At 51.2% G+C, this 17,892-nt stretch overlaps 2 protein-coding genes across 2 annotated transcripts; both read right to left on the bottom strand.

Moving 5' to 3' along the window:
* Nucleotides 1-1,008: 1,008 nt before the first annotated feature.
* Nucleotides 1,009-6,534, bottom strand: NCLIV_036710 (conserved hypothetical protein; the record flags this gene model as incomplete). Its single annotated transcript, XM_003883872.1, has 8 exons — nucleotides 1,009-1,119; nucleotides 2,372-2,542; nucleotides 2,983-3,138; nucleotides 4,137-4,299; nucleotides 5,146-5,263; nucleotides 5,572-5,719; nucleotides 5,829-6,005; nucleotides 6,208-6,534. The coding sequence occupies 8 exons, from the start codon at nucleotides 6,532-6,534 to the stop codon at nucleotides 1,009-1,011; spliced, it is 1,371 nt and encodes a 456-aa protein (XP_003883921.1).
* Nucleotides 6,535-8,446: 1,912 nt separating this feature from the next.
* On the bottom strand, nucleotides 8,447-15,913 carry NCLIV_036700 (putative M16 family peptidase; the record flags this gene model as incomplete). The annotated part of the gene is made up of 11 exons (XM_003883871.1): nucleotides 8,447-8,657; nucleotides 8,991-9,378; nucleotides 9,508-10,591; nucleotides 10,813-11,610; nucleotides 11,923-12,497; nucleotides 12,883-13,004; nucleotides 13,215-13,294; nucleotides 13,900-14,074; nucleotides 14,327-14,445; nucleotides 14,763-15,223; nucleotides 15,700-15,913. The coding sequence occupies 11 exons, from the start codon at nucleotides 15,911-15,913 to the stop codon at nucleotides 8,447-8,449; spliced, it is 4,227 nt and encodes a 1,408-aa protein (XP_003883920.1).
* Nucleotides 15,914-17,892: the final 1,979 nt, after the last annotated feature.

Raw genomic sequence — 17,892 nt, 5'->3', positions numbered from 1 at the left:
TTTTCTAAAAGCCTTGGAAAGCAGCGGCCGGGAGGCCCGCGGAAGTGACGGACGCTGTCACCCGTCTAGGGGAAGTCGCCCACACTTTGTCTTGTTTCCGTTTGCCTCGGCTATTGGCCTGTTGCTCAGTAGCAGTAACAGAACTGCTCAATATTGGTGCAGGGAGTCAGTGGATGTGCAATGTCAGGAGCTACACCGTAGTTTCAGTGTTCAAATAAACCCCTCCCAAGCTAAGATTGATTTCCCAGTTCGCATGGAACCTAGCGCTAGGGAGTGCTAACGATTGCCGCAATTTGAGAGAGGTGTGGTATGTTGCACACAGTGATAGGATACAGCGGTGCTAAGGCATCGGTGCGTTCGAGCTGCATAGGCAGCGGAACTCTCCCTTTATGGGGGCGAAACCGTATGGGCAGCCACGCAGCAGCAGAGTCCGCTTCGGTTAGTAGGCGTATTGAAAGCCCGAGGAATGCATACACTTGGTCACGAGTTGGAGAACCAGGAAGAAAAGTGACTAGCAATGGAAAACACGCGGATGTCCACAGTTAGAAATAGAGAAATGTGGGGTGGGAGGCCCGAAGGCATCGGAAACAGGCTCGCTTCAGCATCAAGACAGCAATGAGCCCGTCGCATGGTAGAACCGGTGGAGACGCAGATGACGATGTTCTTCATCAGACATGGTAAACTGACGAGTTGAGGGTTGCCGGCGGTGCGTTCTCAGCTATCACGACGAGAAGAGAGCGCTAGCAGACAGTTTGCAAAAGGGAAGGAGAACCCGTAGGACAAACTGCGCTTGGTGCGAAAGTGCGGAAGTGTGAACCAAGGCTTCTGAACAGCAGCGACGATACCGTAGGAGAAACGAACCAACGGCAACACATATTTTTGTAATATACGCCCGGGCTCTTATTAGTATGAACTCCGTGCCTCATGTCACCACAGGAGAATGCATGCGAGCGAACACAATGAATTCCGCTAGCAAGACGGAAATTGACAAACCAGAGACGACACAGTTTAGGGCTTCCATCGGATTTCCCGGCCGCCTCCTATAAGAGCATTTTTGAGACCTCGTGGATTTGCCCACTCACTGTCGAGATACGAGTCGTCCTCGTCTTCCTCGAGTTCCTACAAAAGATAGAATCACGTATCAACCACAAAGTACAGAACGTCGGCACCCGGTCTTCGTCACACAGCAGAGAATGCAGTTACCCCAAAATAATGCGTTCTCACCTTATCGCCCGAGAAAGAACGTGTTATAAGCCTTTTCCGGCCGTTCGGCATCTATTTGTGAAATGTGAGCACCACAGAGCCTGAAGAGGTATGTTGCTCGTAGATTTTCTTTGTTAGAGAGCACCGCTGTCACAGGGGTTTTCCATCGCCGAGGTGCGGTTTCACTGTGCGGAGCAAAACTAGCCGCCCCTACGCAATCGAGGCGTAGAAGAACAAATGGGAGTCAGTTTTTGTGTTTCAGCGGGTCAGACAAAACCGTTGCGTCACAGAGAACGTATTTCGCTTGTCCATCTTTGTGGTCGCACCAGTAGTCGCGCGCCGAGCTACCCAATTTGATCACATTAGTAACGGTGTCACCGCCGAAACAACGGTAAGTGACGGAGTCGCCGGACCAGGAACATATCTTTTGTTATCACGACGTCGCCAGTACAGGATGGTACACACTGTCCTGAAGCTGTTGAATAACTTGCCTGTTCCTCCCGTCGTTTCTTGTGGCAGTACGCCAGCATCGCTTTATGTGTTTCAGCATCGAGGCGCGGTTCTCGAATGGGGGGACCTAAACATGGAAACAAGGCATGTTCCCCGAGACCAGCAGGGCTATCGTCCTACAAGTGGGGCTCGGTCTAGTAGTACTAGTAAGAATAGGCTGAACGTATTGCCTGTTCGCACTACGCGAGAGTATGCGAACAATCGAGTTGCACTTTTAGTTTACCGTCTGATTTGGAGTGCAAGCGCGCGATAATTTTCGTCTTTTCATTTCTCCCGATGTAGTGACGAAGTTCTCTGTCGCTCTGCAGCTCCTTGCCTGCCCACCACAGAGACGTCTTCTTCTTGTCGAGTGTCTGAACACCGCACAACGGGGCAGTGCCGACATGTTGCTGCAGTGAGGAAAAACAACTCGTGGGCCGATCCATTCTGTAGGACGCTTTCAATTATCGTGTCTCCTCCACGCCACAGCTCTCCCCAGAGAGCGGCAAACCCGCTGGATGGGTTGATGGCAGCGTGCTTGGGCTAATGTGCTGACCTCCTGTTAACTTTCACTGCCCTCGTGGGAAATTCGGCTCATCGGTGGGGGTCATCCTTCACGGCGGTTCAGGATGCGACGACAGCCAGTTTGGCTTGTCTGGGGCATTCGATAAGCGCGTACCTCTGTGACAATACTCGTATCGTTCTGCTGATCTTCTTCCTCAAGCAGGATACGAGCAGGATCCCATTCCGGAAGGTCTTGGAATGCCGGATATGCTATCATCAACGCACCTCTCAGATTTTCAAACGCAGCTCTTACAGCTTTCATTGTTAGAGGTTCCTTTGACTGAACCTGCGGCGAGAGAGACAAGGCTGCCATCTAGGTCACAGTGTTAGATATCTGATCGCGAGTTGCGATGCCAATTTTCTCGTTGCTTTGTTTTCGCCTGTGATCGAGTGCTGGAATGCTGGAAAGAAGGCATCCAGGAACTAACTTCTGAATTTATTAAGAAAATGGAGAGTAGCCTGAGCTCTTCGAAATTTTTACTATATGTAGCTACCGGGGCACCACCGGGGATAGGGGGAATACTACTGTTGTGGCTAGTTTGTGGTTCCTTTTTACATGGTACACCACATCAGATATCAGTTCTGTGGCACGCCACAAATAAAGGCGAGGCCTTCTCGATTGTTTCAGGCACGCATCCAAGAATTTGCGTGGCACAGGCAACTTTCCTGACAACGGTCTGCAGCGTGGTGCCTCAAACGACGTTCCAGTGGCAGATCGATACTGACCTTCTGATGTGAGACAGTCTCAGCAGACCGTCCCGCCGTTTGTTCCAGAATTTCAGCTGTCTCTGGAGGAGGTTGCACACCAGTTCTGTAACCTGTCGGATCTGGGTTTGTTGGTTCCCCGTATGCGTGGATGTCTAAGTCTGATAGTTCTGCTACCTGCCGACAGAGACAAAACAGAAATCAAAGACTGTGCGTCACAACACGGGCGGGCCTGGTGTTTTGACCGCCAGCTATAGTCATTACACTATGGCATGTTCGCTCAAACTGAAACCGCGGTCGTGTCGTTGGTCCCTCTACGACCGCATTAGCTTCATTCCTAGTGAACAGGTAAGAAGCTCGGAACCGTTGTTTGTGCCCCGCCAGCGATTTCGGCAACGCCCCCTTTGAGCTGAAGAAGCTGAAGAACAATGACTCTCGAGTGGAATGGTGCGCCAGTTACTTCAATTCTCCTTTCCAATTACCGCACCAATCGTCAACAAACGCGGTGCGAGACCGCCGCAATCCACTGACCTCAGCCGTAAGGCCACGCGTTTCTTCAGGCCTCAAGGGCCCATGTGCGGCGAGGCCTTTGCATGCGTCAGAGAGGTGGATTGTCTTCAGCCGGAGATTGTGCAGTTCTATAAGTTCCTGTAAAAGCTCTCCAATGCTCACAGATGTCTGAGCCTCGTAGAGGAACTGGTTTTTTTCATCGGACGTTTTCACGTGTATGAGCACCATCGTCAGTGTCGGTGAGCGCCACCTTGAAATATTCGAAAGGCCTCAACTGACCGTACAGATTTGTTTCCGAAAACCAGAGTGACTGTATACAGAGAAAGGCACCTAATATGGAAGCTCCAAAGAAAGACTGCAGGGCGCAAATCTGAACTTGGGCACCAAAATGCGTGGTACCATTAGCCGCCAATGATCAGAAGCCCCGTCTCAGACGGTTAGGGTTGTGCATGTGCATGCAACGTACGCCGGGATTGGCGCTGATCAGCAGCACTTCAACAACTCTCAAAGAGCGAGAGGAAACGTACGCAAAATAGGCAACAGTAGCTCTTCACAGAGCGGCCATTTTGCTTCTAGTTGGTAACGGCGTCCTGTTGGGCGTCGTCTTCCGCGTTTAGTTTGATTTGTCGCAATACACTGGTCTACGCTGAGGCCGGATCACTGACCAAGATTTGAAGTAAAATTGTCCTAAGCTTCATCTCTCGTACACATGATCCTCGTGGCACCGAGCAGGGCAGAGCTACTGTTGCCAGCCGCCCGAGGCTTCCACCATAGCCGCCAAAGTTGAGATGATGAGTGCTCCAGAACGCGAGGTTATTCCCAATATCACTGCCGGATTACGACCAGCAACAAATAGTGGCCTGAGGCTGGCGTACTTTTAGAAGATATGCACAACTATAACCAGTGTCGGCTGTAACGCACAGTGTGTAGCAGCGGCTTGAGGTGCGCGGCATTGAAGGGAGCCAGCCAGTTGGCACTGCTGGTAAACGTTGCCAGAAAGCTACGCGGAACCCAAACGCGGGCACGCCAAAGGTGTTTCCATTTCATTGTTGTAGGAAAACGGGTTGAAATGACGAAGTGCATACGACTTCGTCAGAGCTAGAGTCGGGACGCAGAACTAAGTTCATACTTGTGCGCCACCTTAGTATAGGCAGCCGCATTGTCCGACTTATTTTCCTTGGCGACTGAAACAAGGTGGCCAGACGATCAGGTGAATGCGATGTATAGGCATTAGTGTTACCCCACGATGCAACAGGGTAGGAACTCGAACCCGCTGGCTGATTAGTTGCCATTGGAGTGACTGTCGTAGCAGCGGTTTCGGCAACTTTTATCCCCTGAACTCCAAGGGGATGATGAACAGGCGTAAAAGGGATCCTCTCCGTTTCCTTCGTCGATATTCTCAGAGCACTTGCACAAGATCGTAGGCTGGGGTTCTGCCCAATACGTTCTTGCACGTTTTCAAGAAGAACTTGAGCGTTGCAGATGAATTAATTTCAAACAATGCAAACGCGTACCTGAACGCCAGAACGCCATATGTTTGGATTCAAATACTAGAGTGTTCGTTTCCACACTAGTGACTTCACTATGCGCCTAGCAAGGATTACCGAGCGGCCCGGCCTTTTCAGCGTTACGTGCGTGAGAAGTGCTCGCAACAAAGAAAGACTCCGGCTTTACCTTTGTCTCTGGTCGTCACACGCCAGAGCGGGCCTCTCCTTGATGGCGCTGTGGCATCGCCACTCGCTGCCGTTGTAGCAGGGGAAAATGGGAAGGAGGTAGTCTTGGATTTGCAGGCCTGACCCATGCGGAAAAAAAACAAGCTGGATATCGTGTGTACCGAGACAGAGCTAAAGGTCTAACAAACCTACATACACCGGAGAATCACTGTTTACGTCGATGGCGGTCATATTTGACGTATATTTGATAATCACGAAGCCGTTTTCTTCTCTACACAAATATTTCCATAGAGAAAATGTTACACTGTTTGCCTGTCATACACGAAAGATTCTCAAGAAGGCGCCACTGTGTCTATCCCCCAGAGGATAAAAGGCTGTCCACCTCTCTTGCGGCAGGCAGCTGCTGAGAGATATAAGAAATGCTTACTGCGTTCTCCAGCATTCAGAAACACGTCCTTGTCGGCACGGCTACCATCAGCGTTGATGCAGCTTGCTGGATCCTGATTGGCCATCATGTACCTTGTTTTGCCCTTTACGAACCACATCCAGTTGTTGTGGGGCGGTGATTTCTGCACCTGTAACCAACACGGAATATCACAACCGCACACGTGGAAGAGAAAACCCCAAGACTCCGCGCATGCAACATGCCCGTGTTCGTGTGAATGACTATTGCTAGGGCCGTACCTCTGACCAGCAGGCTCCCCGACCAAATTCCCAGTCGATCAAGAGGCCGTCAAAAATTAGCCTGTGCTCGCCTAGCAGGTAGTGAAGGAGTTTGTCGTCAGGAGCTCCAGTGTACAATGCAAAGGTCTTGAGCTTCGGAACCTGCTTCCTCAGGAGACGTATCGCCTCGTACCATTCCTGAGAACACGAAGTGGACATAAGGATCATTGGTTTTCTGATGATACTATTTTGCTGACCTGTACGAATTACAGTTGATGCCAGTTTTTTCGCATCGTATAAGGATCAGAGGAGATTTCATCTACACAGTAGGCGCTTGAGTTTGCACTGATATGCGCCGTTCAAAACGTTCAGGGGCTGCACCGCATCATTAAGCTCCTACCTTGTCGAGTTTTTCACTGGGGTCTCTCCACAAGCCACCTGAGTACGCCTCATTTGTTGTGGGGGCGACGCTGGACCGGGTGATAGGAATGTACACAGTATCGCCATACTCGTACGCTTTGCTGCATTTCTCCGGTATTTCTGCCGCCGATGCCGGGTAGCAGATGGAAGCAACTCCTTGAATTGGTTGGATCATATCCACAAACTTTTCCATCGCCTCAGCGGTGTAGTCTACGCTGCTGCTGAGCTCTTGCGAGAACAAAGTTGCTTTGTGGATTCCATCTGTGCCTCCATTATATGCATCGTTGAGGACCTGCGTGAAGACCATTCGCGTGTTCAGTCGGTCAGTGGTCGGCTGAAAAGTCGAGATTAAGACAGGCACCGGCTCGCGTGCACTGGATGAACCGAGTTGCAAAGGATAATTCTGTGTTCCAAAGAACGCGCCAGACTCGGACGCAGTTTCAGATGCACTTGCTTGAGCTGTACTCAGCTCCAGAAGGGAGATTAATCCCATACAGAAGACGCTTGCGGATTTCATCGCGAAGATGACTGACAAAACAACTAACATACGAGTAAAGCTCCTTGGAACTCTACGTCTTCCCGAAAGCCTTTGTTTGAATGATGCCCTACCAGTTCGATCTGTGCACGTCCCCAGATATACGGTTGCAGGAACACAAAAGTTGAGTTTTCACTGTGCAGTAAAGCCAAAAGGCAATCCAAACCAGCGGGCACGAACGTGAAGAAATGATACGGTTCACCGCTTCGGCCACGTTCTTCACGCTCCGATCTTGGTCAACTGAGTTTGCTCGTACCGCGAGCTGGGGGCGCTCGTGGTAATTTTTTTTTCGCGATGGTGGATATAAAAATATTACATCGAACGAACATGACATGAGGTGATTGTTCTCATCGTATCCCGTTTGCAGTCGCTTGAGTCGGAGCGTGATACAATTTTCTTATCCGTTCTTCCAAGACTGAGCACCGTGTCCAGAGGGCGGTACTGACCAGCCCGGTGGCTGTTGAGCCCTTTTCAAGCCTAGCAAACGCCTAACTCAGCGGACAATACTCTAAACTGAAGTGAGGACGCACACATTGTTTTCTATCATGTCATGTTCCGAAGAGAAACGGCGATTCCCCGCCTCGTGTTGGCTACGGAGGCTCCAAGGACTGTACCACCTTCACGTAAGGGAAACAGCTGTTCGGGATGAGGGGGAGAAGGAAGAGGAAAAGGAGATAAGAAGGACACCGCCTGAGATGACTATGTCAGAAGCGTCACTGCCGTGGAAGCGGGCTCCCTCCGTAGCAGTGCTGGGACAAGCCGGCGACATGTGTGCTGCAGCAGGCCGCCTGCATGTAATATTGAGCAGACGTCTGCAAGAAACACCGGTACCACCTGGTACTGGGCTGGGATGCATTGATACGAAAAGACTTCGGCAATTGACGGCTGAACCTGCAAATGAATTTTACTCGACCAGAAGCGGCTACAGCCAACCCCACTCCACCCGTGCACGGATGGACACACGGTTACGGTAATTGCTACCTGTATTCGGGATTCACCGTGCTAAATACGTAGAATCACTTTGCACCCGAGTTTGCATGTCCGATACGTTTCGATGCACGATTTCCACACGGGCTGACGACCGGCAAAACCTTAACCCGCTTGTTCCGCCTAGTGACCTTTCCTGATATCCAGCATTCTCGAGGAGAGCTCCGCAAGAACCGGGCCACCCAGCTCATAATTCTTGCTTTTCCGCCACGAACGTTGCTATTCTTTGTTCCACTTATCAGCAGACGTTTGAAATCACAATCGATTTCGATTTCTCATCTACTGGCTTGCCCAGTTCAGGTCGTTTCGTCATATTCTCCAATTACAGAGTTCTTATTAGCTTCTGTTCCGGCTTCGGATAGCTGCACATTTCCGAACGGTAGCTGAAGTGAACTCGCCGCCAAAGACTGTGCTGTTGGCACCAAGAGAGTGGCTTTCTGCACGTGCAACTACTCGATCCTCAAGCTGACGGCTAACAGGGGGTCGTAGAACAGAGGTCTCCTGGATTTTTCAAGACACATTCATCTGACTGGGCACTGTATTGCTTCTACATCCGACTCCCGCGACTGACCTAATTCTCCAACTGCGCACGTTTTGCAGTTGGTGTCCTGGTTTTTAGTCACCTTGAGACTGACGGGACACACAATTATCGGCGTGATACGAAAGACAAAAATGACAACTAACAAAAAGGCGAGACTCAAGAATCTTCCGACTCTGGCACATTGATATTCGACAACAATTCAGGATTAACGTCGAGCCATGGGTTGGCACTGCCTTCGCCGGATGTAATGCTGGCTTGTGGAAGCTTCTGTGGTTCTTCTCGCTGAGAGTAGACTTCCATGAGCAACCAGGGTGCGTTGAACATCGTCCTCTCCTTAAAACTCTGAATTTCCTCCGGAGTCACTCGCCTGAATAAAAACACATGACCGGAGGGCGGGCCGTCAAACCGGATGCGAAAAGAAGGGCCACGGAGCGGTGCATCAGAACGGGCAGTCAGGCATGCAGAGATCATTTCGCTACGAAAGATTTGGAAACGCCGTGCCATGTATGGGGTGCATCGATGTTTCACTGAAGACAACGTGCGTATTTTTACAGTTCATCAGGCATGAACTCAATGCTCACATATGTTATGTTGCTCCACTTGCCTTTTGGATGCTCCTCGGTGGCACGTGGTGACACAGGTGGAGGGAGGTTACTTCACTAGCCTACAACTGCGGAGTCAGTCAGTTGTCTGTCCTTACTCGAGTTCAGCAACCATGCGTTCGTTGATGTCAAAGAGCCTATCTCCCAGTATAACCTGGCGCCGGTTCTTGCTGAATTCCTCGAAAATGTTCTTGGGCTTTTGCTTCCAAACATCTATAGCCGCCCGCTGGAGCGTGGCGAACTCCTCTTGTGATAGGGCTTTGGAACGCTCCGCGTAAATGAACTGCACAATGCGGTCAGCCACTTGCGCGGGGTCATAAGTTGAAGTGATGAAAAATCCGTAGTAATATTTGTCCTCCAAACGACTATATCTCATCGCTGTCAGATACCCCAGTTGCTGCTCAGTCCGAAGCCTGTTGAAGAATCGCTGAGACATCCACTGGCTGATCATGTGCAATATTGCCCGGTCGCGGATGTTCTTGAGTGCTCCAACCTGCATACAGCAATCGAATATCAAATCTTATCATTCCGTTTCTCAAGACACTCGTTATTTTGATGTGCTCTTCTTTTGATCACCTGCCATACACAGGATGCAGACGAGCGAATGCGAGATACTGTCCCTCCCCTCAACAGGTGACACTAGCTTTCTGCGGTCTTCCATTTGCCTCACCTCAATTACAAGATAAGCTTGGTTCTTCTTGTCATTAGGATTCATATTCTTCCTTTTAGAACGCAGGTGAAGCGATTTCTCTTCTAGATGCTTGCAGCCAGGACAAGTCCTGCCGCACTCCGCTTCGGTGCAATCGGATAGTTGAGAGGCTGCTGCGGACGAGCACCCTGGTCCCCGGCATGGGCCAGAGCAGTCGTTGTCCGTGCAGGGCTGCTCAGCTTTACTCGAAGGTGATCGCTGGCATTCGAGGGAAGTACAAGGGGATCCTCTGCACGCCTCCCCTGTGCACGGACTTTCGGAGGCCCGTTTAGGCGTTTGCTGACATTCGCTGCCTCTGCACAGCCTCTGAGCACATGCACCTTCTGCGCACGGGCCGTCGCCCGCTTCACCGGCGGCAGGGTCCTCGGACCCTTTCGAAACTTCACCTTGGCTCTGCAGAAAGGAGCGACCTTGTGCTATGCGTAGACGCCGCGCCACGGTGGGAGGCCGGCGGAACGCGAAGACAACGAACGGGTTCTGTTGTGTGTCCGTTTGCGCCTTCTGCCTCATTGCCGCCAACCTCCTCCTCAGTACCCGTCGCAGCAAGATTCGTCTTTCCTCAGTTGGGTTCGGATTCAACCAGGCACTTGAAAACCTCAAGGGCCTATACTGCAAACTGTGTGCGTTTGCGCCCCTCACTTCCCAGCGCCTCCGTATAGCTCGTACTTTACCAAAGGGTGGCAGAGCCTTCAGGATACGTTCGGCGAGAGGCGGGCCTCTAAAAACGACAGAAGGCGCATGCCCAGTTGACGCTGGCGTTTGGTTTTCGGAGGACGGCACATATGCTGTGTCGTTCGATGTAGGCGTGTCGGAAACGACAGACAGCCGTTGTGGGGAGGAGTCGGATACAGCGGAACTTGCTTCCCCCAGGGAAGACAGCGGAGAAATTGTGGGTTTTGCAATGGAGTCGGCCGAAACGATGTTCTTGAGTGGAAGCAGGGAAATCACGTCTCCCACAAGCTGTGCTGCTGATTCAGAGGAAATGTTTCCCTACAATACAGAGGCACACGCACGCCTGAGAACAGCTGGACTCACACGCTCTTGGTCTACACAGTAGGTTGCAAAACAATTCCCGGATGGAACCACGCCGGGAAAATGAAGTGCTTCATACCACTCTTTTCTGCAGTTGGTGACTAAATAACCCGTTCTCACCTGGTCATAAGCAGACACAAAATCTCCGTCACACATCCTACAGAACACGAGGCACGTACCTGGACGAGCCCCTCGATGGCAGCTTCATTCCATATCTTTTTCCCCCAGTCTGCAACCTCTTCAAAGATCGTGTCCAAAGTCCGATACTCCTTTTCCATTTCCAGAAAGGCAGCATACACCTTGTGCACTGGAATGTATGGATGCATGACCAGCTCCAAAACAGCGTCGTTTGCTTGCCGCAAGGGACTTCGGTTGAAGGTCGTAACTCGCAGTTGCGTCCGCAAGCTGTCCAGAGCTAATTTTACGAACCGCTTTTCCAGAAGGGGTTTCTCTCCAGTAAAACTGCCTCCGGCAGCCGCGCTTCCAGTGTCCCCGCCTTGGCGCGATCGAGAAACAGGGATTCCCACATTTGTTATGGGACTTCTCATCACAGTCAGAGCCACAGATGCCGGTTTCTGCTGCAGGGTCGTAATCTGGGAGTGCAGGAGGGTTCGACGCGCAAGACCGCCGCCTCCAGGAAAGCGAACCGCGGTGCTGTCTAAACGGCTTGAATGGACCGAAGACAGGACACTCGAAGGGAGGGTGATTTTGGAGTGCACCGCTTGTCTCAGGCCATGAGACACAGTGACACCAAGAGCCGTAGGCGAAGGACTTGTCCTGTTTTCATCTGAAGCACTCTCCGCGGCAGCTAGATTCTTTGCGACTGCTCGAAAAAAGTAATCGAGTTTATCCGAGAAGCCTGCTGCGTAGAGTGTCAGCACCTTCTGCCGTTTCACAGTCGGAAGGGTGGGGGACCCCAAAGTCACGCCACTAGACAGGCCAAGAGATAAGCCTCCTCTATGTGCATCGGAGAACCGCTGGAAGTAGAAAAAACATCGAAAAACACAGACAAACCAAAGTGGCGAGCGGCCTGGTGAGCAGCGCAGTGCCTCACGACTCCGCCAGCGACGCATAGGCGCTGATAGGCCTAGAAACAGTGTACTGCGAAACTGTAACGAAAACGTCAAGAAAAAGAGGATGCCCTTTACTGATCAAAAACAACACTGGCAGAGAAGAAGCAAAATTCGCAACGTATGGATGCAAAGGCCCCCCTGTCCAGCTGGAAAACGATTGTTAGGAGATGCTCCAGTGGCGGTTGTCATCGAAGCGGTTAACTTCGAACCACTTACCTCACGCAGGGCGAGCTTTATGCTCAGCACGTACAGCGTAGTCAGGATGCGCTCTCGGACGTCGTCCGGATGGTTTCCAGTGTAATACATTTGAAGTTCGACAACGGCCTTCGGAGAACCGAATGTGGTGTCTTGCTTGTGAAAGACAGTGCATTTATTGGAGCAGGCGTGGTCCTCGGGAAAGACGAGAGGTTCCGGAAAGGTGCCCGTCTCTCTACGGCTTTCCGCGGAAACAGGCGGGTGAAGCACGGCTACATTATTGGGCAGATATCGATTCGGAGCAGGAAGCGCCATACGGCCCATCTCCATTATTTTCTGTACCATGTCTAAAGGAGATTTGCTGATATCCTTCCATGTTTTCAAGACAGGTTCCAATATGGGCTCAACCATGTGCTTGATCTTGAACCAGTACTCCTCACGGGATGCACCTGCGGCAAGCTTCTTGTCAAAAATAAAGAGGCGGACGTTGTCGGGCACCAGGAACTTCTGCAGATATTGCTGAACGAGGGTGGGATCGAACCGATAGATAAGCTGGTCACCAGCCATCACTTCCTCAGGCGTGTAGTAGTACAACCCTGAAAAAAAGCCAAGCAGGAGCCAACCGCAAAGTCGCAGAACGGGGGCATTTTTGTGCAAACACGCGTGTCAAGCGGAAATGGAGTGGACATGGCCAAATCGAGGACACCGCATCAGGCTGAACAGGTCACAAAACTCGGCAGGAAAGTTCTCCCTTACGCTGAAGGACAGTTGCTTGCCTCGCGAAGCTTCACACAATGCCGGCCTGTGAAGAGATTCTAAATTCGATGACAAGCTAAAACTATTTTCGGTGCTCGGCAGGCCAATTCAGTTCCTTGTCTCCTCTGCACGTTGAGCAGGTGAACCTCGTCGGGTAGAACGCCGCTGTTTGAGTAAGTGGTACAGCGAAAGGAAGTATATGCCTGCGGCAAGCATTTCTCTCACCTTCCACAGCTCTGACAGTTAATGCATACGGATCAGGCATATCGGCGAACGTAAATCCAAGTTGGCGAATCTTGGCCATCTCCGTCACACGCCAGCGCTCAGGACGAGCAGCGCCAAGGTTTCTGCGGAAGGACAATCACAGGGAAAGTGCGCACAGAGATGAAGTAGCCGACTGAGATATCGATCGGTGCGTTTGACTGGCTCGGGCTCTCTTTTTGTGGTCCCGAGACGAGCAAAGGAGGGTATAAGTGTTGCCTGTTAAAACCCTTTACCTGAACAGCACACCTGTAGGTCTAAAAGCCTCTGCGCCGAGGACGAATGCTGTCTCTTACCGAAGAAAGGTGAAAAGCCTCAAGCCGATTTTATAGACGCTGTCCTTGGACCGTCCTTCTTCAGTTAAGCTCACATTAACCTGTGTTTGGAACCAAACAGTGAATTTCTCGAACCGGTAGAATTGGAGACCCCTCTCAACGTGGGGGTGTTATACAAGCAGTTGCGTCTATCTCACACAAGAGACACGAAAAATTGCTTGTAGCTGCATGCACATCCAGCGAACTGCTTCCATCCGATTTGCTGCTCACCTGGAAGACGGTGCAAAGCTGTGGCGACCAGAAATCCGTAGAGAGGGACGTGATGAGACCCTCGCGTTTTAGGCTGCTTGACAGCGACGTTGGCCCTTCGTGTTCAAGCATTTCCGCGATAAACTGCAGAGGCTTGCTTCGCCAGTTTTTGGCTTGGGGTGGCAGGTAAAAAACGAAACTTGCGTCGTGAATATCTGCCTCCGGAACTGCGAGGGTCTGTATACCAAACAGAAAAGGGTCAGCTGACACCAGAGGAGAATGACTCATCTGGGCAGCTTCTGCCTGATACGTGGACGAATCTAGATCCCTCCCTGTTATGAAGGCCGCCTCATCGATACAGAGATCTGGGCTCGTAACGTGAGGCGTCGTTTGCTTGGTCACACTGGACGTCTGTCCCCGGCGCCAAAGAAACGACAGCGAATCACCGTAGACTCACCTGAGTGCCAAGTTCGTTCGGGGCAAGAGGAACGAAAGTTTCAGAGCATTCTTCGAAGACAGGTGCGGTGACGCGTCCATTGGGAACATTACTGAAGTGCTGGCGTACGTGGCTCTCGAGGATATCCAGAGACTCTCGACCGACTACAGCCAGCGTCATGAGATTTGAGGAGTACCTGAAGGGCGCGCGAACAGCCCCAGCGACAAATTAAAGAGTGGACAATCCTCATGGGAAAAAGGGTAGGTGTTTGGCAGCACTGACAGCCCTTGCCTGGCAAGGCGTGTCACGTGAACTGCCCAGTTGTCAGTGAAAATGGTCAGAACCATGTCAAAGGGAGTTGCAGCCCTCTGCAGCGCCAGCAATAAATAGGATGTGGACGTTACAGGAACGAGATAAAGTGTTACAGATCCACGAAGAAAATACTCACCATCTATTGTGGAACTGGCGCATGGCTTTCACTGGGTCGATACCCTGCTGCTTCGTGCGCTCGACGAGGCTCTCGAGGTTGCCGACGGTGAAGTTCGACAACGGACCGCCGCTTGCTGTCTGAAAGCGCGCAGAATGACGGAGCTCAGCAGGCGTGACTTCGGTACTGGCTCGTTCGCTGGCCCCTCCACAAAGTGCGCTACCGCGGCGACCCTCGCGTCCATACGCTTTTGGTACCATTGCATCTGTAGCATCGGCCGCCTGCTACCCCCATGGAGTACCCGTTTGGGGGAGGAACTGGACCAAGAAAACGAGAACACGGTCAGACCATCCTCACGGGGGTTCAGTAGCGCCGGGGATGTAGCATGCACACACATGCATCGACAATGAAGGCTTTAGAATTCCGCCTTTAGAAAGCAAGAAACGCTCGTACTTACCTGCCGAATGAGGTGATGCTTTCTATGATTGTCATCGGTGAGATCAACAATGTACTCTGAATGAACAGCGTTGACTTCCTTGAGCAGGTTTTCGTCTTTCAGCAGCGGGGCTGAGAATATGTCGGCCAGACGGTCAAGTCCCGGTTCGAGAAACTGGGGGCCGATGGAAAAGGAGAAGACCGTTGAAAACTTGCTTGTGAAGGCATTTGTATAACCTCCATGATCGTGAACAAAGTCGAAAAAGTCATGCGTACCGGGGAATCGCTTGGACCCCTGAAACAGCATGTGTTCTGTAAAATGAGCAAGGCCAGGGATATCGGGGGGGTCCGACGTGGAGCCTACACCCACACGCATCGACGCAGCTGCTTCATCGCATTCCGGATCTGAAACGAGGAGAGCGCGCAACTCGTTAGGCAGCTCCACATAGCGATAGCTTCGCCTGTCGCTTCTCGGCTTCCGTACTGAAAACAGAAAGGATGGCGGAAAGGCGATGGCGCAAGATAGTGGACAGTAAATCAGTGACCGGGCTTGAACGCCAAACCTACCAGGATTTTCCACCTTCCCATTACCAAGCAGTCGCGTTGACTGCACGCGAAGTTAAGAGGGGAGAGGCGCTGTTTGCGCTACCTCATTTTCCCACCTAATACTAGGGGCGCTATCTTTGAACAAAGTCCTGGCTACTCCATCAAACATATCTTCGTGGGAGGAGGGCGGGGCGGGGAAGGTGGTGGTATAGCGCTGACACGAGCAAGCCTACATTAGATTTGGTCTTGAGAGAAGACGTGTGTGCTCACAGGTACAGCCCCACCAAATTCCGACAGTGTCACAACAGGAGCAGTGTTTCGAGTCTTTCATTGGCCTCATCTCGTGGAAGAGACCCGCTGGTCCGCACGACAGATGAAAAATCTTCGGTGGCGCAGGATTCACGTGCACGTACTTTTATCCGTTCTCGTGAGGCGCTGAGAGGGATCCGGCCCGGAAGTGCCGGACTCAATGAGGGAACTGCCGCGCCGTAGCCGGGCTAAGATAGGAAGACGATCAAGCAAGATCTGACGTCTTGAACCATCTATAGGGCTAGCAACGCTCCAGGCAGCCAGGAGGAGAAAAACTCCTGTGAGCCCAATCCGCGAACGGATCGTCCCCTGCTTCATTTTTTTGCGATACCGCAGCTGTAACAAATTAGAGCCGTAAACACCTTCCAGAGAAAGCAACGCTAGGCTGGCGGGTTGGCAATTCCACAGAACAGAGGGAATGACAGAAAATGTGAAGGCTGCTAAATCAATCAGACTCCGCTAGTTGACGCGGCCGGAAAAGACCGGACCCCTTTCCACTGGATAGTGTAATTTAGGTAGGCGGCCGCGTGATCACTGACTGACGCCTGCTGGCATTGAAGCGGAGGTCCCGGAAAAAGTGTTAGAGACAAAGAAGCTTCCCAGCGAATATCTGGGGTCGAGACAGGCAATAAAACGACGACCAACTTGTGTCGAGCTTGAATTTGACGACTCGCACCGAATCGACCAGACGGTTGAAGGACCTCCCGGCCAAGTTTAACATATTGAGCTTGGCACCAGACATCCCGAATAAGGGGGTACGAAACTACTGAATCGAGCGGTTATTGGAAGAGACCCTTGTTTCTTTCTTGAGCTCAGGGTTCCCGTTGCAGGAGGCAGCTGTCACCGTTTCGAGACGGTAACGATGAACCGTTGTCGACGTAGACACTAAAAAATCAATTGTTAGTACGCGATTATTGAACCGAGAAAATTAACTCAGTCATTGGTGCTGCTCTGCTTTTTATTCCACCCAGGGAGGGTAAATGGACGGCACAATGTCTTTGCACCGCTTGCAGAAAACCGAAGAATCAGCGAGAAGACAAGCAATGGGTACAGTGGGGTGCGGTCTCACGTAACCCAACTTCCTCCTCAAAAGCAGAGAAAACATGGCCGAACAATAAACAATTTTGCAGCGCGCCGAAATAGCGTTAGCATTGACATGTGGAAAACCGCTTTGGCAATGCTAGCAGAGACAATAAGTTCCTCAACTCCTGTGTGGTCTTAAGTCTACGGAGCTAGCTATCTATGGACGCCTTCGCCACGTCAGCGAGACATGCAGGTGCTATTGTCGCATCTCATAGCAAGCTGCCAAGACAAATCGCATGTACCCAGTCACATGCTGTTTTTTCCCAAGGAAGGAAAGGAATAAAAAATGACATTGTACTGTTTGATAAAGGTGGAAATCTCTGCGTCTGGTCTTTTTCCAATAGATATGCTGTACATTACGGTAAGCCATGGAAAGGCAGCACTGACTGTAGCCGCCACCTACGCCCCGCTGTGTCTGTTGCCGAAATGACGGTTCACGGAAAGATGGAAAAGAACTATCTTGGTCAATGGCCTTTTGTCTGCTCATATGGAGCGTGGCTTGCTGCGTATATATGCTCACGCGTCTAGTGAGCACAGCTTTTCTTGACAAGCCAAGTCCAAGACTTTGGGATAGTTTCGGTACTTCGACAACGATTCTCCAGCGTAGTCGGACACACATGATATTTCCTCAATGTCCAAATTGTCGAGGAAACTTGGTAGCAGATGCGAGTGAAGGCTTTTGACAACACTTCCGTTTTCAGCCATATTCGCTTGGTCGAGCAAAGGTTGACTACAGCCAGAAAATGCTTCAAATTACTGGTCTGTGCTCCAACACTTGCTCACATCTGGCGTGCTGATGGTGTGTAACGGAGCTGGGGATAAAGACGGACGATCTCTTCACTTAGTTTGCATTCGTTTTTGGAAGCAACTGGCGCCGAAACACATTAAGAGCTGCACTAAGCATTCCAAATTTGAGCAGTTTTGTCTGTATACCGAGCTCTTAAGAAGCATATCTTTGTCAGTCGCAGATCACCGTCCCGCTGAGCGTGTTTTTTCAGAGCCATCCCCGTCCGTCGATGCGAGAGCTAGAGAGAAGCAACTGCCCAAACGACACTCTCGGTTCTCCAGGTATTCATGGTGTCCAGCTGGTCACCCAGCAGTGAGCTTAACATCAAAGCTATACAAGTATATCGTACCCTGATGGCACTTACTAGAATAATATGCAGCGTCAACAGTGACACAATACCCTCAAAACTGGTGTTTTGTTAGTATTT

This window comes from Neospora caninum, chromosome VIII (assembly GCF_000208865.1).
Source record: "Neospora caninum Liverpool complete genome, chromosome VIII".
Classification (NCBI taxonomy): Eukaryota; Apicomplexa; class Conoidasida; order Eucoccidiorida; family Sarcocystidae; genus Neospora; species Neospora caninum.
The sequence above is the reverse complement of the archived record's forward strand: the minus strand, read 5'-3'. Positions and strand labels throughout refer to the sequence as shown.